Genomic DNA, 22,933 nt, shown 5'->3' on the forward strand with positions numbered 1-22,933 from the left:
GCCCGCGCCGCGCCGGGCCGCCCGGGCGCCGAGTGACCGGGCCGGGCCGGAGCGCGAGCGGCGGCGGCGGCGGCGGCGGCGGCGGCGGCTGCGCCCGCGCCCCCCCGGGCCCCCGCGGCCCCCCGCGCCCCCCTGGTCCCGGCGATGGTGACACATGCGGCGGCGGCGCGCCGGCGGCAGGACCATGGTTGAGCGCGCCAGCAAGTTCGTGCTGGTGGTGGCGGGCTCGGCGTGCTTCATGCTCATCTTCTACCAGTACGCGGGCCCGGGGCTGAGCCTGGGCGCGCCCGGCGGCCGCGCGCCCCCCGACGACCTGGACCTCTTCCCCACGCCCGACCCGCACTACGAGAAGAAGTACTACTTCCCCGTGCGCGAGCTGGAGCGCTCGCTGCGCTTCGACATGAAGGGCGACGACGTGATCGTCTTCCTGCACATCCAGAAGACGGGCGGCACCACCTTCGGCCGCCACCTGGTGCAGAACGTGCGCCTCGAGGTGCCCTGCGACTGCCGGCCCGGCCAGAAGAAGTGCACCTGCTACCGGCCCAACCGCCGGGAGACCTGGCTCTTCTCGCGCTTCTCCACCGGCTGGAGCTGCGGGCTGCACGCCGACTGGACCGAGCTGACCAACTGCGTGCCCGGCGTGCTGGACCGCCGCGACCCCGCCGCGCTGCGCACGCCCAGGTGAGCGCCGGGCTGGAGGCTGGAGGCCGGGGCGGAGCGGGGGGCCGGGGGCCCGCGCGCTCCCGAGTCCGCGACCCCTCCCTGGCCGCTCCCCGGCCGGCACCCTCACCTGCCCCGCGCCTCCTCCGTCCCACCGGGGCGGCCCCTGGGTCTGCCCACGGCCCTCGGCCGGCGTCCCCGGCCGCGCCGCCCGCCCTGGCTGCTTGGTGCAAAGCCTGCGCCACCCCCGGCTCAGCTCCCGGGAGCGGTCGGTTCCGGCGGGCGGGAAAGCCCGTCCCGGTGCGTGTGTCGCTCCTCTGCGGCCAGGTCCTTACCAGCACCCTGCTCAGCACCCCTGCGGCCCCCCACCCGCCCGTCGCAACCCTCGAGGGGCCCGCGGGGAGCTGCGGGGAGAGGGGCTGCCTGTGCGCCCCAGGCTCGGTAGAACAAAGGCCGGCGAGCGACCTGGCGGGGAGGCCGCCTTCCTCCCGCGGGGCAGGGATCCGGAGCACCTGTGCGGCCACACACCTGCCCGGGGTGAGGGGTGGGGGGGCCGCGGCAGGAGGGGGACCCTGCAAGTTGGGGCGCTAGTTTGGGAGGAGGTGCTGGGGGGCCCTCTCCTGGGAAGCACGGTGCAGCCGTAACTCAGCTTAAAGTGGAGATGGGGGTCTCCCGTTTGCCCTGGTGCAACCCTGGAGTGGGGCTCCCCCTGGAGCTAAGACTACACACACACACACACACACACACACACACACACACACACACATACACACACTTCTTTTGTTTCTTTTCCACACTCCCTTCTAGCTCAGCCGGGAGCCGTGCAGTAATGGGGTACTCTGGCCCTCTCCAGAGTCAGGGTGCAAGTGAGCACGGGGTGGGGGTTCAGAGCCACAAACCGTGTGGGTTCTGTGTATTTCTCGGCTCAGCCCAGTCCTTTTCCTGGGGTCCTTTCCAGACAGCCAGGAAATGGGGGTGTGGGGCGGCTGCCCGTCTCCATCTCCTGCCTCTGCCCGGGTCCAGCCTCAAAGCGGCCCTTGCTGCCCATACAGGATGCAGTGGCCCAAAGCTCCCTGGGCTAGTGCCCACCTGGGGCCTGGGTGCCCGCAGCCACCTGCCCACCAGGGCCCTGGAGCACTACGCACACCCTGCCCCCCTCCTGTGGGCGCCTCCCTGTCTGCAGGAGTGGGGGCTGGGAGGCCCCGGCCTGTCTGCCCGAGGGAGAGTGTGCGGGACCTGCCGGGGCTGCCAAGACGCCAGACGTCCCCGCAGAGATGGCGCGGGGCCCAGCCGGGCCCAGCCTGCACCCGCCCGGGACGCTTGCTGGCCACTGAGCCCCGGCCTCCTCCGGCACCGCCACCAGGAGAGGAGGGGCTTGGGCTGTTCGGGGCAGAGGGGGGGGGGGGCCGCTTAGGGTGGAAGCCGGGAGCCTCTCGCTGCAGGGCGGGAGGGGCTGCAGCCTGGAGTCCCTCCCGGATCTCCTTCATGTCTGCCCGCCCCAGTCCCCTCTCTTCCCAGCTCGCTGGATTGTTCTCTAATGAGCTTCCTCCCAGCCGCGGGGTCCAGGCTTTGTGCTGCTGCCAGCCCAGCAGTTCCTGCCCCGCCGGCGCCCAACCGGGCAGGGGCACCCACTCCCCTGCTCTGGAGGCAGGCACCCACGCGCCCAACAGGGCAGGGGCACCCACTCCCCTGCTCTGGAGGCAGGCACCCATGGCTGGGGTCGGGCAGCCGGCTTTCAGCTCTCCCTGCTCCTGAGGGTTCTGGAGTGGCCCGTTAGAGGCTGGGATCATGAGGAGTCAAAGACCCCCGTGTCTTCTCTCTTCCCAGAGCCAAGCACAGGGCAGGGGACTGCATCTCCTTGCCCTGAGGCATGCATGTGCTGAGCGTGTCCCCCAAGTCCTCCCACCCACCCCCAGTTCCTGTGGCACTCAGAGGTCTGAGTGGGCAGGAGACGGGACAGGGGGGTCTCTAGCCCCTGCCTGCACCCTGACTGGAGGAGACGAGGGGCACTGCTGCGCCCCCCACCTCCCCATCAAGGAGAAATCACCCAGAGCCTCCCCCAACCCCACCCACTGGTGTAGGCCGGTTAGAGTCTCCTGAGGGTCCAAGTAGTGCCCCCGTGCCAGTCCCCCACCCACCCTCCGCCCACCTGCCTACAGGGGGCAGAAGAGCCCCCCGCCCCCCACCTCTGCCCTGGGTCTGCACCTTGGCCCACACCCTAGTTCCCTGCACCGGCCTGGGCCCCACCCCGCCTCCTCTCCTTGCGGCTCTTCCACCTCCTCCCCCTCGCCTTTAGACCCCCACTGCTGCCTGTGTGTCCCTCTGTGACGTGGTGGCACTGGCTAGAGGGTCCACACGTCAGTACCAGTGACAGCTGCTGCCACCACCACTCCCCTCACACCCACAACTGTCCTCTAGCTGGACCCAGCCTGCACCTCCTCCCCTCCCCCACCCCCGTGGCTGGCGTGGGCTGCCGGGACAGCGTGAGTGAGGCCAGGAGGGTGACGGTGCCCACCTAGCTCATAGCCAGCCGAGGTTCACTCCCTGGAACCCCAGGTGGTCCCTGAGCCCACCAGGAGTGACCACTGGGTGCAGAGCCAGGTGTGCCCTCCCCCTAGGAAAGAAAGAAAAGGAATGAGGAGGCTCCCTCGGCTGAGACTTACTGTCCCACCTTGTCACTGTCTTGTTTGTTTTGAAGACACACGCCTGTCTCTGCAGGGCACAGGGGGGCACAGACACAGCCTAGCCACCTGGGCACTTGGTTGGGGTGTCACACGGGCGGTGGTGGCTGTGAAGACACAGAGGCATGCTCTGGAAAATGCCTGCGCGCAGGGCTGTGGAGCAGGGCACGGCCCCTGCCCTGTCCTCACTCTCTCCCTGGCACGGTTGGACCAGCCCCTGGGGCCTTCCTGTCCACGGGCTCGTCACTTGCAGAGTCCTGATTGGCGGTGGTCAGCCCGACGCCAGGGCTCTGGCCTCTCTGTCAGGGATTTTACAGCAGGGCACGAGGCTTGGCATCCTGAACAGGGACGGCATCTGCACCCGACTGTTCCTCCGCGTGCCCTTCTGCTCTGTTCGTGCCCACCCGTCGCGGTCGCAGATGACGGGGAGGGAGGATCGGGAGGAGGAGAGAGCTCGTCAGCCACCTTCTGTGCCCATGGGGATATGGCAGTTAAGGGGGCCCTGCTGGACCCCTGGAGCAACAGGGTTCACAGGCACAGGGGCCTCGGGGTTGGCCGCAGGGAGGGGAGCCTGTGTGCAATTCGAGTCTTGCTGATCTGTGGTGCTTTGTTGCATTCAATGCCCTAACATAGCAGCTCCTTGGGCACCCTGAATGTTGCTGCAGGATTCATGAGAATTTGCTTTCCTTTTTTTTTTTCCTGTGGTGGGTACCCCCAGGGATGCTGAAGGCTTCCTCCAGAGTCTGTGCTCAAGGATCCTTTCTTGCCGGGCTTAGGGTACTATCTGTAGTGCCAGGGATGGAGCTTGGCTGCCTGCAAGGCAAACTACCTTCGCCCTTGTGCCGTCTCCAGCCCTGAGTTTGCTTTCTTAAATCTACAGAACGCATCCCTGTTTTTCATTGAGGAAATTCTGCTTCCGGGATGTGCTTTTGAGGGTGGCCATGCCCTGTCACCTACCAAATGCCTCCCATGGCATGTTGGGGCTGTAGTTCACCCTGTCCTGCAAGCAGGTGCAGCTTCCTGAGCTCTGGGTCCCAGAGAAGTGTAAGGGCCCAGGGGGAGGCCAGGCTGAGAGGGGTGGGGTCCCGTCTCAGGGGGCCCCAGCCGCACCAAGAAAGCTGGGACCAGGCTGAGTGGTGGCCTGGTTCTCCTGCCCCTCCGTGGGGAGGATCATGCATGCTGAGGCCTCCGGGACCCGCATGGTCCATGGTGGACAGCAGTGGGCACCCCATGGCCCTGGACCCATGGTGCGGTAAGGTTTGCTGACAGCATGGCGCTACAGGGTTGGTGCCTCGCCGGGCCTCCATACCTGCTCTGGGGTCCCCGGCCTGGTGGGCAGAGCCCAGAGGCCCTGCTCCTGCTGTGGAGAAAAGTAAAACAGATTGTCAGGTGCACGCGGGGCCTCTGCAGACTCTGCGGGTGCTGGAGGGTGCAGGGCACGAGTCAGCCCTCTGAGCTGTCCCTGTCCCTGGGCCATGATTCATCAGCGCATGATCCTCCCGGGCCCGTGCTTCCGGCCCCGGGACGGATGTGCAGGGAGGTTTGTGTCTTGGGACTCTGGTCCACCCGCGCTCCTGGGCTTCTCTTCCTGTCGTGTCGTGGATGGCTGGAGGTGAGATGTGATGCGGACAGGAAGTCCTGAGTCCCTATGCCACCACCCACACTGGCCTGGGCGTGAGACCTGCCGGCGTCTGCAGCTGGGAGTAGGTTGGCACCTGGCCCTGTCACCTGCCACGGGCCCGTGGGGTGTTGTGAGGGGGCCGGGACATCTCCCCTAGAGGCAGGCCCTATGGCATGTGTCTGGGTTGGGCTGTTCCTGCGCATGGTCCACCCACTTGCTGTGGCCTGGTGCTGCCCCACTGTTCTGGGGAAGTGCAGCCTGGTCGTTCCCACATGCATCCCCCACCAAGCCGTCCCCCAACCCGCACTTCGCCCGGGCCCCTACAGGCCGAGGGGCCTCAGAGGCCGTCCCCACACCAGCTGCTGGCTGTTCTCTTCATCCCTGGGGCTGAGCTGAGTATCTGCAGGGTCCCAGAAGAGCTGGAGCCCTGAGTGTAGACCCGGACTCAGGCTTCATGAGCCTAGCCCGTGTGGCCCCACAGCCAGGCCCTGCTGCAACAGGAGAGAACAGACAGACCTGGGGCCGGTTTGCAGCCCGTGTGGGGGTCAGTGACCACCCCCCAATCACCCCAGGCTCTCCCAGCCCCCCCCATCACCCCAGGCTCTCCCAGCCCCGCTGTGCTGGGGTCTAGCCCAGCCTGCTTCCCCGCGGCCGGCCCAACTGTGAGCACCGTGCACACGAAAAGGCCTGATGCAGGGGTCGGGTCTGAGCAGATCAGTAACTGTCTGGCACAGGAGTGGTTGCGGAGATCAGAATTCTGAGGCTAACTGTTTGCCAGACTGTAGTGGCAAGTGGTCTTGCTGCAATGGGGTGACCGTGGGGTGACAAGAGCGAGCCCTGTTATCTCTGGAGATGGCATGTCTGCCCTGACCTGACCTGGGTTCCTCAGGGGACTCTGCCTTTACCTCTGTGTCCTGGCGAGAGCTGAAGCCTGGGTCAGCCCAGGGGCCCCAGCTCACTTGCTCGCTGTCATCTGGACGGGGTATCTGCAGGGGGTGCTGGGTGTATAGGGGTGCTCTGTACGGGGGTGCTGTGCGTTTAGGGGTGCTCTGTGTGTACAGGGGAGCTGGTGTTTGGGGTGCTGTGTGTATAGGGTAGCTGGTATATGGGGAAAGGATGAAAAGGAGCCCTAGAGGGGCCAGGCCAGCTGGTTGAGTCTCTGTTCTGCCACTTGGAGGTGCTGCTCCTCCCATGCCTCCATTTCCCTGCCTGTACAGTGGGTTCATGATAGCTGCCGACCTGCAGGTGCCAGAAAGGGGCAACAATGTGCCCTTTCTGGATATACTGCAGAGAAAGTGCTTCCTGCACTACATCTGCCCCGCCAGCCCAGACCCACAGGGCTCTTCCCTGAGAGCAGCCGGGCCCTCAGCCGGGCACCCGTGAGCTGGTACCCATCACCCGGGGCATCCTGTGAGACAGGGTCCCGTCTCCCAGCATCCTCAGAGGCTCACTAGAACTGGCCATGCCTCAGCCCTGGGGCCCTACTGTTCCCCCCGACCCATGGTGTTGGGGTCCTCCTATGCCCGGACCCCCACGGACCAGGGTGCAGGGGCCAATGGGGGCAGCTGCAGGACCCGCTGTACTCAGGGGTCCTTGAGGGGGCCGGGGTGGGGGGGGGGTGATTCAGTCCAGGGCCCTGTGCCAGGCTGGGGGCTCATCCCTCTCCCTGGCCCTTCACCCCACGGGTACCCAGCACCCTCCCATCCCCCATCCCCTCCTTCCTCATTGGCGCCTTACTAGCTTCTTCCCTCTCCTCCAGACGCACATGCCCCAGGAACTGTGTACTGTCAGCCATGGGGAAGCCACCCCGTGGCCTGCAGGCGTGACCCCCGGCAAGGGTGTCTGCACACAGCTTCCTCCTTCCCAGACTCCCTACCCCCACCCCACCCCTCCTGCTCCAGCCCCCACACCCGCCCCCTGTGCCGGTCAGAGGTCAGAGGTCCCTGCTGAGTCTTGGTTGAGCTGGCCTGTGGTTTTCTGCTCGCTGTCACCCCGTGTGGAGACACCCACTGGAACCGCCACCCCTTAGCTCCTGCTGAGTCTTTGTTTTCTCCCGGCAAGGGTGCTCTGTCCAGCTCTGTCCACCTGTCCATGCATGCATGCATGTTGGTGGGGACGTGCCCGGCCTCTTCTTCCTGACCACGGGCAGTGGCACTTGCCCCGTGGGTGCCAGCACCTGTATGGTCCGGCCAGGCAGCGGCCACTTCTGCCCGGGCTCTCATATCATTGACCCACTGGATGGGTTGGGGGACAGGGTCTGCCCCAGAGCCTGGCCCCCACCCCTCCATGATGGGGACCTGGGGGCTTCCCCAGGAGGCCAGTGGAGGGCCTCCAGCCGTGCCCAGCCACCTACACCCCAGGGCCTTCCCCAGATGAGTGTAAGGGGCCCTCGCAAAAGGGGGGCAGCCTCAGAGCACACGGAACCCCTCCCAGCCCAAGCAGGGCCCAGCATGTGTGCCTGGCCCCCCTCTCTTCCAGGGGTCCCCCTCCCGTCCCGATCAGTCTCTGAGCTTCAGTGTCCTTGGAGAGGGGCCATGCCGGCCCCTGGGCTTCGCGTGTCACTGGGGAGTGCGGTGGTGGGGTTGGAGTTGGGCGTCTGGACTTGCTCTCTGGAGCCCCGGCTTCTGGCTTCCCTACGGGGGACGATCAGCCATGGCGAGAGGAAGCCCTTGGCCAGATTGCGGTGGACAAGCCAGGAGTGCAGAGGGCACCTCTTTGCCAGACGCTGCTGCTCGGCTTGGACCCCCCGATGTGAAGGTGCTGAGTGGGGAGTAAGCCCAGGGGTCCCGGCTGCGGGGGTGCAGGGTGTGGGGGAGGGGGACATGCAGAACTGGCAGGGGGCATAGGTAGGGATAATGGAGCTGGGGGGAAGGAGCAGAGGGCCCGGTGGTGCCACACTCTGTCCCCTCCCTGGCCCAGCCCCTGAGTGACGCATGCCTGACGGTCACGGACTAACACACAGGCCAGTGCTGGTAGTGAGGCTCCGTGCCCCACGTGCTGCTGGGGGGGGGGGGGGGGGCACGTGACTGCTTCAGCCTCACACACACGCGCGCACACACACGCGTGCACACCCAGGGCCCCCTGAGTGAAGCCATCAGGCCTGTGGTGTCCTTACTACAGGCAGGGACTCAGGAAAAGGGGCCGAGCGAAGCCTCCCGGGAGTCTGCAGGCCGACCCAGGCCCTGGCCTGCAGCCTGGCAGGAGGCAGCGCGTCAGGTCAGACAGGGAGGCTCCACTGTTCCTGGAAGCCCGGCTGGCAGCGCGCCTGGCCAGCGCGTTTCAGGCGGGGAGGGCTCAGGTGTCCGTGGGCCGGGAGGGCGCCCAGCTGGCGTCCGGCCCGCAGCCTGGACATCTGTGTTCCGAGGCTCCACCGCAGGGTCTTTCCCGGCCCCTCAGCCGCTCTGAGGACTTGAGAGGCAGGTGGGGTCCCCCATGCCTGAACCCCCCCACCCACACCACAGGGCCCCGCGGGGTCGCACCGTCTGCTCTGAGCCGTGTGTGGTTTTTAATTGAGGGGTTTGTGCTTCCCACACACCAGACTCTGGTGATCCCTGCCCCCCCAGCCCAAATCCTGTCGTCCTTATTGGTCACTGTCCTGCTGGCTGGGGCCAAGGTGGCCTGCAGTGGCAGGGGGCTTACATGGAGTGGGCGAGGCTCGATCTCTGGCTGTGGCCTCCTAACGCAGATGGGTGTTTTCTGCAGTCTGAGGCATCTGTCCAGGGCGGGACCCTGTGAGCTCCAGGCTGACCTTTCCTGGACTTGCCCTTTCCCAGTAGTGAGCTCAGGCTCAGGGAGTGCCCGGCTGACCCGCTTGTTCCGGACTGTGCCCACTGCGCGCTCACCCACCCCCAGACATGCTCTGCACATAGTTCACGCGTGCTCTTATCCCACAAGCACGTAATATCCCATGCGCACACATCTGGACCCTCCGCCTGCACCCACCCACAGCCATGTGCTCACACACTCATTCATATTCCCACACTCACACGTGCTCTCATTCATGCACACCCACACTCACCACATGCACTCATTCATACCACAGCCGCACAGAGGGTCTCTCTTCCCTTCACATGCACACACACATTCACACACTCACACTCAGATACACACTCATACCTTCACATACACTCAGCTACACATATGCACACACACATGCATACACACACTCATACATTCGTGCATATACTCACACACAATCGGACACACACACTCAGACACACTCACACATGCTCTGGGCAGCAGCCTGTGCTGTGCTGACTCACAGACTCTGGCGCAAGATTCCTTTTTCCTTCCAAGTGCTTCTCACTGGGGCGCTTCCTCAACTCTAGCCCCTCCTTGCTGGTCTGGTCAGAGCTGGCCATCACCCCCTGGGCCTTCTGTTCCCCCCCCCCCCACCCCCCAACAGAGTCTGCGGGCAGCGGCCCTGCCGGGGAAACTGGCTGCGCCTGCAGACCCTGCCTGCTCAGCCTCGGCCTGGAGAGGAGGGAGTGAGGGGTGCTTCGTCCTGGCAGCGTGTAAGGTGGCCAGATCCTGGGGTTCACGTGCCCTCCCGGCCCTGGAGGCAGCCCTCACCAGCCTTGTTCTGGGACCAGGGGCCTCATTCCCAGGGAAGGTGTCTGGTGGCGTGGGGGTGACGGTTCCCTGTGGGGAGGCTGGGGAGGTTTCACGATCCCAGTAGAGGAGGAAGCAGGCTGAGTCTGCAGTGCTCGGGAGGGGTGAGTGTGTGAGAGTCTGTGTGTGGGTGTGTGAGATGGGGCTGTAGTGGGGAGTGCGTGTGGCTGTGTTTGGTCCTGTTTCTCACCGTGGGTGGGCCTCCCCCAGGAGAGCCTTGCCCTGCTCGGGTAAGGGCAGGGGGGCTCTGAGCTTCTGAAAGCCCTGCTGACCTGACCACCCACTCTGCTGCCCACCCTGCTCTGTGCCAGGAACGGGCCTAAAGTTTCCCCTCTGGGGCTCTCAGGGCGGGTGTCCAGAGGTCGGACCTTGTTCGCTGCCCAGCCCTTGAAATGGGCTAGGATGGGCCAGCAGAGGGGCAGGTGCCTCCTGCAGGAGTTTGAGCTGGGCCGTGTGCAGGGGGACAGGCGGGCCGGGTCCAGCCCTGGGCGGGGCTGAGCACCGGCAGAGGGGTTTGCTGAGTGTGGACAGGTCTGCAGCCATGCTCAGGAGGCTGCTGAGACACCACCCCTAGTCTGAGTGGAACTTGCCTGCGACTCGGACCACGTCCACCCTGTTCTGTGGGTGGGGCTGGGTGCATGCGTGGGGCAGCTGAGCCCCGTCCGGCAGGCAGGAGTATGCCCACCTGGCCCTGCCCACCCAGTGCCGACCGCTGCAGAGGCTGGAGCCCAGAGGTGACAGGAGCATCACCCAGTGCCAGACTCCAAGCTCTCCCCCGAGTGGCTACTGCAGCCCCTTGCCCGCTGCCTCTGCCCTGCGGGACCCCATCAGTGCCACTGTGTGCTTGCTGTCGCCGGCCGGGGACTTGGGTGAGGGCAGACTGCGCCCACCCCAGCGGAGAAAACTCAGGGTCACAGATAGTGGTGTTTGGACCGACATTGCAGGTCTGACCCCGCTTGGCAGCTGCATGCGTCAACGTGTTTGAGTGGAAATAGATCAGCCGGAAGGAGGGAGGGAGAGGGAGAGGGAAGCCTGTCTGGGAGGTTTGTGCCCCGTGTGGGGAGCTGCAGCCACGTGTCCTGGGATCCGTTCGAGAGCCTCGGGCTGCTGCTCTGGGATGCTTTTCTGAGCACTCATCCCCACAGTCTGCAGTCGGGGCCCCACGCCCAAGCCCAGACACAGCTTGGGGGTGCTCAACCCAGACCCCTCCTCTCTCTGCTCAGGGAGACCCCGGGAGCTGCACCCTGTGAACCAAGCCTCCCCCAGGCCCCAGGCCGCCCCGTCAGGCTCGGGTGCTGACAGGCTCGGGTGCTGACGCACCTGCAGAGCTCGGCAGCACCCAGGGCCCGAGGGGACCTGGCCCCTAGGAGGCTCCCACTGGGGGTGAGGCGACGACGGAGTCCCTCTGGGGCTGTGTGACAGCCTGGCCACACCCTGTTGGAACACTGGGGAGGGACAACAGGGGTTAGCAGGCGAGAGCAGCAGAGCGGCAGCTGCTGTGCCCTTCTACCACGTGGGCTGAGACCACCCCCTGCCATCAGGACCAAGGAGATCCTCCAGGGGGGACCCCCACTCCTCATTTGGAGGGAGGCAGAGAGAGCCGTAGGCCTTCTGACTTAGCAAAGCTATCCTCTGCCTCTCCTTTACTGAGTCTCTGGCAGGAAGAGATATTTCTCATCCACTTGCCAAAGCCCTAGCGGGTGTGTTGAGGCCCCTGGGCACTGGGGGTGCCGAGTCTCACGGAGGGAACTAGCATAGGGCCCTGAGGGTACCCCACCCCCACCCCCACACCCTCTCTTTTGCCTGCTCTGGGTTTGAGTCAGTTGCTTTCATTTCCCTTTGTTCCTGTGTCTGAGATCGTGGGGGAGGGGCTCTGCCTTTACTGTGGCCTGGAAGAGTCGGCATAGTAGTGGAGAATTTCTTTTTTTTCAGGTTTGCAGAAATATTGGCATTGTCTTTGTAGGAGTTCCCCACACACGCTCTTTGAAAAATGTCAAACCTGCAAAATAGTAGGACCGTAGGAAAATCAGCTTAGCGCTTCCAGCTACGCGTGCTGGCTGTTGGTCTTTCGGCGTCTGTTCCTGTGTGAGTGCTCGCTTACTCTCTGTATTTCTGTGCGTGTGTGTGTGTGCGTGCGTGCGCGCACGCGTGTGCACAGACATGTATCTCCGATCCCTGGGCTTTTTTTTTTTCCTTTCTTGCATGTGTGTTGAGGGGGATGCAGCCTGTGAGGCGACATTTCTTTGTTAGAAAGGTCTGGAATTCTGCTGTGGTTATTCCTCGGGGCTCGAACACTGTAGGGAGATTCTTCATTCCTCCCGCGGCGGCTTTGGGGGTTGGCTTGTTAGGGGTTGGCTTTGTGTTGACTGTTGGCACTCAGCAACTCCCCCCCCCCCCCGCCCTGTGCTCAGGGATCATTCCCAGCCCCCCTCCCACCCACCCCCCACCCCCACCGTGACCCTCCTGCCCGACTGATGTCCCGTGACGATGAAGGGTGACTGTTCGCTCTCGTGTTGCACTGACAGCTTTTCTGTGCCCTGGGTGTCCCCTGCTGCTTCCTCCCATGGTTGGTGCAAACACACCAGTCTGTTCCGACTTCAGCAGCAGCAGCCATGCGACTTTTCCCTCAAGGCGACGTCCGGGAGGGTCTCCGTGGGAGCCTCCCGCCCCGCCCCCCCCACCATGTGCAGTGCTGGGGAGCCAGGGACAGGGGGTACAGCCAGGTCATGCAACAGAGGCTACTTCTGGGCGTCACAGCATGGCCACGCACTGGGCAGAGCCAGCAAGAGTGACTGAGCAGAGGGCGTTTGGGGGCTCCGCAGTTGGTCCTCAGACCCCAGACCCCAGGGGTGGGGTGTCCAGGTGGCCCCCAGGGAGGCCACACCTCACAGCTCTGGGTGGCAGGGCACTGGGCAGACACATAGAGGCTCGGCGTCTGCTGTCCAGGGTCCAGCCGGGCTGACTCAGAGATCGGAAAGGTCAGGGACTGGGTCCTGTGCCCGCCTGGAGACAGGTCCCTGCCAGAGCCCGAGTCCACTTCACCTTCCTGCAGTGCCTCCCACGCTGGCCCCTGGCAGCACTGCCCGCTCTGTGAGGCTTGGGTCACACGCACACATGGACTTCTGTGTCCAGGCCTGGCCGTCCTGGCCGTGTGCTGCTGTTGGCCCCACACGTGTCCTGCACACACCACCCTGTGCCCTGCAGGAGGGCACCACCCCTACTCCGTCCTACTTGGGTGCCAAGCACACCCTCTTCCCTCACCTCTAGGGGCGAGTGGGACCCAGGCACCGTGCAGCCGTCGGAGGTGGGGGTGCACTGTGACTCATGGAACATAGGTGGGCCACGTGGGGCCTTTGAGAGCCCCCTTCTCCCCATTGTGCACCTGAGCCCGACTGGGGGGCCTCTCGGGACACCCTCACCCCACCTTTGTGCCCTGCAGGGATGATCCCAGCTGGCCTGCTGGAGAGCCGCCCCAACACGGTGCCCCAGCTAGGCAGGTGCTCCAGGCCCTCCTCCTGGGGCCCTGGACCGGGGCAGGGGATGGTGCTCCAGAACCCCCAGTGCCATGGCGCAGGAGGGTGCGGTGAGCCCTGGTCACCGGGGTGTCATCTGAAGAGTGGCAGGCGGCACCCACCCCTGTTCTTCACACGCCTCTGGGGTCACAGCCCAAAGGACCCTCACCACAGGTGCACACCCTGCTTCTGGGGCCTGGGGTGTCAGGGAAGACACTTGTTCTGGCGGTGCAGCCTAGCAGGAATGAGGTTACTATACTCGTGGCACCCGACACACGTGGCATCCAGCACTCACGGTGCCCAGCCCTGTCTTGAACCTTGACCTCACGTCTGCCATTGTCCCTGCCCCGGGGCTCACCAGTGTCCAGGCCGCCTGCTGCTCCAGGGGTCTGAGCCCCGCTCCAGGTCTCCCACGAGTCTGGTGAGGGTCCGTGGGGTCTGGAAAGTTGGGACGTGGGACCCCCTTCCCGGCCCCTCGCCCTTCAGGCCCCAGCTCAGGCTCACGGGAAACAAGTTTGGAGACACTCTTGTTGGCCCCCTTCCAACCATGGCTCGGGATCTGGGACCCGCAGGGTTTGGCCACTGTCGGGGAGCGGGCCGGGGGCTTCTCCCCAAGCAGGGAGGGGGCTGCCACTGGGCCTGGAGGGCGGGGAAGGCCCTGTGTGCCTTTACCTGGGTCCCAGGGAGAGTCGGGCCTATCCACTGCCCCTTGCCCCCTGCATCGGGGATCGAGTCCACCAGTGACTGCCACTGGGGCTGCGGGTGGTGCTGTTGGGAGGCTGCCCGGTCACCAGACAGGACAGGACAGGCTGGGCGTCCACCACAAGGTCCTCCCTGGACCGGCCAAAGTCCACGGCCTCTGCAGTCCCCACCCTGGGGCGGGCACCCAGCATGTTGCCGGCGCAGAAGGCACGTGGCCTGACACTCAGCCACTCCCAGCCGTGGTCTGTCCTGTGCTGGGGGCTGTGACCGATGGCCACTGCGGCTCAGCTGGCCCAGGTCTCAGTTTCCCTCAGCCTCCTCCAGGGGATCCAGGCCGTGTGGTTCCTGCCCACTGGCCCAGCTGGTCCTCAGGTCCTGACTTGGTTCTGAACAGATGAGGCAGGTTCCCAGGCCAGAACAGGCTGGCCATTTCATCGGCCAGGAAAACCAGGGCCCGGGCACTTCCCTCAGCCCTGCTGGCCCCCAGGAGTGTGGTCTTTCCTTGTGGTGCAAGATGATTGCTGGGTCTCCATCATCACCTTCCCCGTCCACCGCAGGAGAGCAGAGGTGTTTCCAGGGGCATCCTAATGGCCAGATCATGGCCACGTGCTTGGTCACAGACCTTCCAGCTGCTTCCTCCTGAGGAGTTTGCTGTTCCCTGAGGGAGGGGCCCGTCTGGGTGCCCGCCTGAGCACTGTCCCATGCGCACTTCCTCCCGGCTCTGTGACGAGTCTGTCCCTGTGTAAGCTGGGAGAGGCCCCCTTCCCAGGGGCCGGTGTGCTGGGGAGCAGACCCAGCCTGTGGGGGGCCTGTGTCTCCATGTGCCCCCCGCTGGGCCCCACCCCACTGGAATGCCGTTACCTGTCCCTAGTGTCACCCACTCCTCAGGCGGGGGGGGCGGAGCTGACAAACCCACACTGCCCCGGGTCCAGATCTCTGGACGCTGAGTCATGGACTGAAACTGTGGCCTGGGGTGTGGGCAGCTGCTCGTGGCCGCGGAAGGGGTAGCGCCATCCCACCGTAGGGAGCCGGGGGTGTTGGTCCTGCACCACCCTGCCTGCTCCCCACCCCTCTCTGCCCTCCACGTCCCACCTGCAGCACGTGGACTCCAGGCCAGGGAGGAGGTGACACCGAAGATGGCCAGCTGGACGGCAGTGCAGAGCTCCTGTAGGCCGACCCTTCCCAGTACTGGATCCCAGCCAGGGTCCCCACAGGCGCTCTGCGGCCTGCACCCAGCTCTCTGTAGAGGGGAGACAGGCTGGGGGCTGTTGACAGGCTGGATACCCTAATGGTGCTCTCCTCCCTGCAGGGGTGGGCGTGGGGAGAGACGGGGCTCTGGGCATCAGGGTGGACCCTCCCGGCTTCCCTCTGTGCTTGCAGCTCCGTTCATGGAGTTAGAGACAAAGCATCTGGGTTAGCTTTGGGGTGTGGAGTCCGGAGCCCCAGAGGCCAAGGGCCCATGCAGAGGAGGATGTGCGTGTCCCTCACAGAGTCTCCTGGGACTCTCCGGGACCTCCAGAGTGTGTTCGTGCCCTGAGGTCACTTGCCCTGGCACCAGCCCTCCGATTTTCCCTCTGCCCCTTGACATTTTGTTCTGGGGCTGTGTTCACAAATAAAACAATATTTTTTTGGTTTGGGAATCTTTGTTTTGCATTTGGAGCCACCCCTAGCAGTGCTCAGGGGGCACAGTGCTCAGGAGTCACTCTCCTGGCAGTGCTGGGGAATGCTGAGTGGTCCTGGGGACAGAGCGGGGGTCAGCGTGTGCGTGCCAAGCTCTTTCCCTGCCGCGCTGTCTCTGATCCACAACATTAACTAAAAGGCCGATTCTGACGTGCGCACAGCTTGGGGAGCGCAGGGGGCCTTGGTTTCCGCTTGTGTAGGACCCTGTTCACAGCATCCCTGCCCTGGATACCTGAAGCACTGTCAGAGGAAGGATGGACACAGAGGCCCTCCTGATGGCCTTTGCACTCTAGTCCTGACCTCGGGGCCTTGTTCCAGCAAAGCTCAGCTGTGTGCAGTCTGCCAGAGCATAGGCGTGGGAAAGAAGTCATGTTTGCTCACTTGCGCGCGTAGTGCCAGGAGGGTCCCAGGTCTCCCTGCATGGCCCTCACGGACTCCCCATGCAGCATGGCCACGACCCAGGGTCTCTGGCCTTGTCTCTGCCCTGGGCTGTGGACAGTCTGCTCTGTGGCCACATTGCTGCGGCTTCTGACACCCAGCCACAGCTTGCCACACCAGAGTGCTCACGCCAGTCACTCCATGGGGCAGAGGAGAGGAAACGGGGTTGTGCCCGCGGAGAGGGCTGAGGACCTGGCGCCCCAGAGTGAGTGTTGGTGCCTGTGATTGGCCCTGCACCAAGATAAGACTGACCCGTCACTGAGGGCATGTGAGTGGACACGGTGCAGGCTACGGGTGGGATTCTGGACTCTGGTCAGTGAGAGGCGACGGTGGGCCTGACCTGGCTGTGTGCCAAGCCTGGCCCAGACTGCAAGCCTGAGCTTAGAGCACGGACACTTTCCTCACAGTTTCCTACTGCGTGTGTGTGTGTGTCTGTGTGCATGCATACATGTGTATGTCAGTGGGCATGTATGTGTACATGTGTGTGCCTGTGCGTGTTTCTCCGGCTCCAGGGTCACTCATGCCATCAGCCCTCCGACCCAAAACCAAGCATGTTCCTTGGCCAAGAGGCAGATGCAGAGGCGAGGCGCTCATTTGCATCAGGGTCTGCTTTGGGGCATGCACACAGAAGGTGCCAGAAGCACACGCATTTCGCACACACCTGCCCCCAAAAGAGCTCCCTTTGGCAGCCAAGTGATTGAGCAGCTCCAGGGCCCGTGTGGAGTAGATCGGCAGCAGTGGGGGAGTTGCGGGCACAGAAGGCCTGCGAACAGTGAGGGCCCAGAGCGCGGGCTCATTTGTGTGGGAGCCACCCACCCCTCTGCACTTTCCCGGGTCACTGTGCATGTAGCAAGAGTGGGCAGGGGGGTAGGTATTGGTAGAGGTCAGAGGTGGGGAAAGTGTCCATCAGGGCCAGCGGGGACCAGGCATGGGCGAGGAGACAGAACCCTGGTCTGCACCAATGCGGCTTCACCTACAACTCAACCGTGCCCTGCCCACCGCAGAGACAAGCCCCTTGCCTGTGTGCCTCCCTGTTGGACTCTTGCCTCAACATGGCGGTGCTCAGGACACACCCAGCTCACAGGCTTTGTGGAAGAAACAGTGTTAAAAGAAGCACCTCACCTGACCCACCCTGAGACAGGACCATGAGGGGTCTGTGTGACAGTGCAGCAAGGAAGGTGCTCGCCTTGGTCACAGCCACCAGGGTTCCATCTCTGGCATCCCATATGGTCCCCTAAGCCCCGCTGGGAGTGATGCCCAAGTGCAGAGTAAGCCCTGATGAGCAGAGCCAGGTGTGCCTAAATTCTAAAAAGTAAATTAAAAAAACATGACCCTTTAGAATTTTAAAACCATTATTATCTTCAAAATGTTTCTGATATGTGGAGAAAGGAGAAATGACAAAAGGGACTATGGAAGGTGGATTAGATTTTTTTTTTTTTTTGGTAAGATCGACAGTATGAAAAATTAATTGTGTCTTGGAATAAATCATGATTTTTTTTTAGCACTAAAAAAGTTACATATACAAGTCCCCACCTAAATAACTTTGAAAAGTTTAACAGTGGACATAACTTTCCCAAAACTGGCAGTGATCGCAAATTTTAGAACAGTTTAGGGGGGAAATTGGGGGCTGGAGTGATAGTGCAGATGGTACTCTCTGTCCTGTAGGCGACCTGGTTTGATCCCCAGCGCTGCCAGGAGTGATCCCTGTGAGCCAGGCCCTGAGCATCAGTGTGTGTGGTCTAAAAGCCGGAAAAGGAAGAAAATCAGCAGGTTTCTAACATGTTTGGTCTTTTAACTGTTCTTCAGGTTTGCCTCCTTATTTCTGAATAACTCGTGGTGTTGTTTTTTAATTTATTCTTTTTTCGGGGGGGAGGGGTGTCACACCCGGCAATGCACAGGGGTTACTCCTGGCTCTGTACTCAGGAATTAGTCCTGGTAGTGCTTGGGGGACCATATGGGATGCTGGGGATTGAACCCAGGTCGGCCACTTGCAAGGCAAACGCCCTCCCCGCTGTGCTACCACTCCAGCCCCTCTTGTGATGTTTGGACAACCAGTGTTCACTCCTAAGGTCTTTCTCTTTTGTATAACTTTCAGCTTTTCCTGGACTAGACAAGTACCCTGTCTTTTTCACTTGCTTTGTTTTCTGTTTCCATAAACATCCTTTTTTCCCCCAAGTATCTCCAAAAATCTGTCCTGTCCCCATCGCGCTTTCCACACCAGTAGTCCTGGGTGTCAGTTGCCCTGCCTACCCCTCCCTCTCCCCCCCCCCCCCGCCCCCCCCCCTTCCTGCCGAGTGCCATGCGCAGTTTCCAGGCTTCAGGGATGCAGTGCCACTGGGCTGGTTCCACCCTTCTCAGCCGCCTGGCTGGGGAGGTCCAGTGAATTGTGCACTGTGACCCCGCAGACTCCCCTCTTGGGCTGAGCCTCGAAATACCAGGGTGTCCCCAAAGCCAGTGTTCTGGTGGTCTGTTCTCTGGGTGGGTAAGGGGACCGCCGGGGGATAGCGAGTAGGGGCTCCTTCCTGTGGCTTCTCCCCGACAGGGGCAAGCTGTGGGGCTGGACCTCGGGACCCCGCAGCGCCCTCTTCTGACTGTCGCTGTCTCTGCAGGAAGTTCTACTACATCACCCTGCTGCGGGACCCCGTGTCGCGGTACCTGAGCGAGTGGCGGCACGTGCAGCGGGGCGCCACCTGGAAGACGTCGCTGCACATGTGTGACGGGCGCACGCCCACGCCCGAGGAGCTGCCGCCCTGCTACGAGGGCACAGACTGGTCGGGCTGCACGCTGCAGGAGTTCATGGACTGCCCCTACAACCTGGCCAGCAACCGGCAGGTGCGCATGCTGGCCGACCTCAGCCTGGTGGGCTGCTACAACCTGTCCTTCATCCCCGAGGCGCGGCGGGCGCAGCTGCTGCTGGACAGCGCCAAGAAGAACCTGCGCGGCATGGCCTTCTTCGGGCTCACCGAGTTCCAGCGCAAGACGCAGTACCTGTTCGAGCGGACGTTCAACCTCAAGTTCATCCGGCCCTTCATGCAGTACAACAGCACCCGGGCGGGCGGCGTGGAGGTGGACGAGGCCACCATCCGGCGCATCGAGGAGCTCAACGAGCTGGACATGCAGCTCTACGACTACGCCAAGGACCTCTTCCAGCAGCGCTACCAGTACACGCGGCAGCTGGAGCGCCGGGAGCAACGGCTCAGGAGCCGGGAGGAGCGGCTGCTGCACCGCGCCAAGGAGGCGCTGCCCCGGGACGAGCCCGAGGAGCCGGGCCGCGTGCCCACCGAGGACTACATGAGCCACATCATCGAGAAGTGGTAGAGGCCGCGGCTGCAGACACATGCGGGGAGACGGGGGACAGGATGGACGTGGGCACGCAGATGGGGGGGGTATGCACACTCGCCCGCACACACGGACAGCCACGGACACGCACATGAGGCACATGGCTGCACACACACACACACACACAGACACGGGCACACAGATGTAGGTACATGCATTTACATGCGTGGGCATGCAGACACACACTCAGGCGCACACACACACACACACACGTAGACCTACGCATGTACACGTCCAGGCAGACACACACACACACAAGCACTGGCATCCATGCTCTCAGACATAGACAAGCACATCCAGGGACATGTAGGCACACACAGACACATGGATACGTATGGGCTCCTGCATACACACGTGCGCACACGCAGACACACGAGGGCCCACCCTGAACTCTTGATGAGCGTCCCACATCTCCCCCCCCCCCCCCCCCCGCCAAAACCTCCAGGGCAGGGCCTGAGAACAGGACTCGGGGTGGGGGGCACAGGCTTGGGTCTGTGCCCAGCGGGACAAGCCCTCAGGTGCTCCTCTCCCAGCAGCCCGGGGGTGTCAAGGAGGCAGTCGTGGCGAAAGTGGGGGGGCTCCCATGCCATGCGCCCCTGCCCTCCTCAGCAGCCCGCGGGGTTCTGCAGCGTCGCCTGTACCCTGGGGCCTGAGTCCCAACCAGGAGCCTCGGGACCAGGGTGCCCACCCCTCAGTCTGGAGACCAGAGTGCAGCCTGTGTTTCTAGATGGTGGACCTCCACTTCATGGCACCCCAGGGGTGGGGAGGCTGGCACTGAGGGAGCCTCCTGAGGCTGACGTTTGGGGGTGACCATCTGGCTGAGCCTGCACAGATGCAGGGGTACCCCCAAGCCACTTCCCTGCTGCCTCCTCACCATCTGCCCTCACCCATGGGCATGTCTTCAGGGCTCCCCCCAGCCCCCGCATGGCAGTGCCATCACACTTGGGGGCCGCCACATGGGACAGCACAGCTGCGGCCCCTGAGCCATATGCGGGACCCTCAGAGGCCCAGGAGAGGGGACCACAGCATTCGGGTTCTCCTTCAGGGTAAACGTGGCTCTGGGTGACTCCCTGCTCCCCCCCCCATACACAAACCCCTCCCCCAAGGCCATGTGCCTGGCAGCAAGCAGAGAAGCCATGTCCCTCCTGTGGTCTGGGTCCTGAGGGACTGAAGGGAGCCCTGCAGGGGCTGGGATCCAGGAAGGCCGAGAGATGGGCTACCCAGGATAGTCGCTTCCCTGGCAGTCAGCAGGAGCCCTTTTCCAGCCCCCCGGGCCTGCTGACCTCCAGGGAGAAGCGGGTTTGGGCCAACAGCTGCAGTGGCCAGGATAAGTCAGTGGCTGAGATTCAGTGGCCCTTGTGAAGGAGGGTGAAGCTCGTCCTCAGGACCTGCCCGTGGGCTGTAGGGTACCTGGGAGGAAGGGGCACCACCCTCCGGCTCTGAACTCTCACAAGCATGCCAGGCGCCTCCCAGGAGGAGAATGCAGCCACCCAGCACCCCCACCCCTGACCCCCTCCCCCAGGCGGTCTCCTGTGAAGGGCCTGAGCGCGGATCTGTTTTGTACATATGGGAATGTTTTCACTTCAGACCCAGGGTACCTGTTCACACACGGACGTGGGTCTCCACGTATTGGCTGAACTTGGAAAGGGTTCCCTTCTGCGGGCCTGGGCACCAATGTGACATCTCGGCCTCAGAATATCCTCCCTGCACTGGCCCCTGCGTGGTGGTGCCCATGGCAGGGGCAGCAGCCCTGGGCAGCGGAGGACTCTGAACTTTGGGGGAACTGGAAGTGTTGGAGCCGAACCCAGGAGCATTTAAAGCTTTATTTATTTATAGCTTCTTCTTAAAAAAAAAATTAAAAAAGAAAGAAAAGTGTTGAGAAGAAACCCTTTGGTTATTCGTACAAAAACAAAGAAAAAAAGGATGATGGGAAAGCAAGTCATAATTATCTAATTGTTTCTGTCTAGGTCAGAAATGAATGTTAGCAGATGAAATAAACCCTGAAAAGGAGCCACACGTGTGCTGTAGTCTGTGTCAAGACCAGCCTGCCCGGCGTGGCAGTGCGGGGACCCCTGCCCCCTCCCCCATATGCTCAGAGTGGACTTTGTGTGCATGGGTGCCCACCCAGACAGGGGCTGGAAAGCCAACTCCAACTTTCCCTGAGAAATGTGCGTGTCAGAGCCTGAGAGACAGGACAGTGGGTAGGACACTTGCTTTGCCTGTGATTGAACCCACTTCAATTCCTGGCATCCAATATGGTCTTCCAGGCATGTCAAGAGTGATTCTTGAGTGCTGACCCAGGAGCAAGCCCCTAGCATCATCGCTGGGTGTGGCTATTGTTGCCCTGGGAACAAGCTGCTCCCCCTGAATAGTGCCACAGAAAAAGCAGCACCCAGGGTGAAAGGGAATGCAGATGCCAGGGGGACGGCGGCCAGTGGAGAATGAGCCCCCATAGCTCCCAGCCTGGACTCCCCAGGGCTGACATCTTTGTCACATCGTGTCCAGTTCTCGCACTGGGTCTCCATCTTTGGACACAGCTTGCACACCTGTGGCACACGAGTCTTGGTGAAGCATTGAACGTGAGCGGGAGAGAGGGTGCATGCTGCGCTCACAGCTGAGCCAGCTTCCGTCCCGGCATCCCACACGGTCCCCTAGCACTGCCAGGAGTGATTCCTGTGTGCAGAGCCTGGAATAAGTGCTGGCAGCATCAGATGCGGCTCAAAACCACACCTCAGGGCTGGAGCCATTGCACAGCGGGGAGGGTGTTTGCCTTGTACGCGGCCCACCCAGGTTCGATTCCCAGCATCCCACATGGTCCCCCGAGCGCTGCCAGGAGTAATTAATTCCTGAGTGCATGAGCCAGGAGTAATCCCTGTGCAGTGCCGGGTGTGGCCCAAAAAGAAAAAAAAAACTACACCTCAAAAACAGTAAAAGTGTCAGGCCTCAACACAGTTCTCTGCTGTGAAAGCCCTGTATTGCCCCCCCCATGCTGATTGGTCGTAAGCAGTTGGTCTCCAAGGTCCCCCACTGCTAGATGTGGAGCATGTGCCCTGTATGTCCCTCCGGTTCCCCACCCCTCTGTCCAGCCATCTGTGCACTGACTCTTAAAGGGACCCTGTGTACCTTCCCATTTCCTCACGATAAGACCCAGTGTAGTTTGGGGCACAGACGTCACACAGGGGAGGTGGCAATTCGGTTCTCAGTCCTGGACAAGGCCGCCCCTTGCTGATTTCTGGGACCCATTGCAGTCTTGGTGCTGATCAGACCTCTGGACCCAGGCTCCAAGAGTTGGAGCATATGGGAGGGCTGAATTCAACAACACCCAGCCCCCCGCCCCGGGGACCCCCAGGAATGAGCCCCCGCACTGGCCCCCAGACCAAGCCAATCAGCAGGTCAGTCTGCTGATCACTGATCCACCAAATGGCTCCATTAGGCTCAGCAGAGGGACTGGCCAGTTCCAGGGAGGGACTAGGGGCAGTGACCACCAAGGGCCTGACTCAGGAGGCTGTGTGGGCAGCTGAACCCAGCTGGGGGTCGCTTCCCTCTGCCCTGGCCCCTCCGGCCTGTCTGCTTCTGCCCTCACCAAGGTGGTTCCTGAGGCACCCAGAGAGGCCCCAGTTTACTGCCCTGCCCCTCTGAATGGAGTCTCCTGGCCACCTGGCTCTTCTCTCTGGGTGGAACCAGGTTCC

General features: G+C 62.8%; 1 protein-coding gene across 1 annotated transcript; it reads left to right on the plus strand.

Moving 5' to 3' along the window:
- Positions 1–114: 114 nt before the first annotated feature.
- Positions 115–19,250, plus strand: HS6ST1 (heparan sulfate 6-O-sulfotransferase 1). Its single transcript, XM_056115415.1, has 2 exons — positions 115–681; positions 18,515–19,250. Exons 1-2 carry the CDS (start codon positions 155–157, stop codon positions 19,221–19,223), a joined length of 1,236 nt encoding a protein of 411 aa, XP_055971390.1. The 5' UTR covers positions 115–154; the 3' UTR covers positions 19,224–19,250.
- The last annotated feature ends 3,683 nt before the right edge of the window (positions 19,251–22,933 follow it).

The sequence above is a fragment of the Sorex fumeus genome, unplaced genomic scaffold, assembly GCF_029834395.1.
Source record: "Sorex fumeus unplaced genomic scaffold, SorFum_2.1 ptg000029l, whole genome shotgun sequence".
NCBI lineage: Eukaryota > Metazoa > Chordata > Mammalia > Eulipotyphla > Soricidae > Sorex > Sorex fumeus.

Bases quoted from the DNA above. Each gene is read 5' to 3' on its own strand.
- HS6ST1 (XM_056115415.1), top strand. From the start codon at position 155: ATGCGGCGGCGGCGCGCCGGCGGCAGGACCATGGTTGAGCGCGCCAGC. The intron at 682-18,514 runs GTGAGCGCCGGG...CTGTCTCTGCAG, and splicing joins GCCGCGCTGCGCACGCCCAG to GAAGTTCTACTACATCACCC.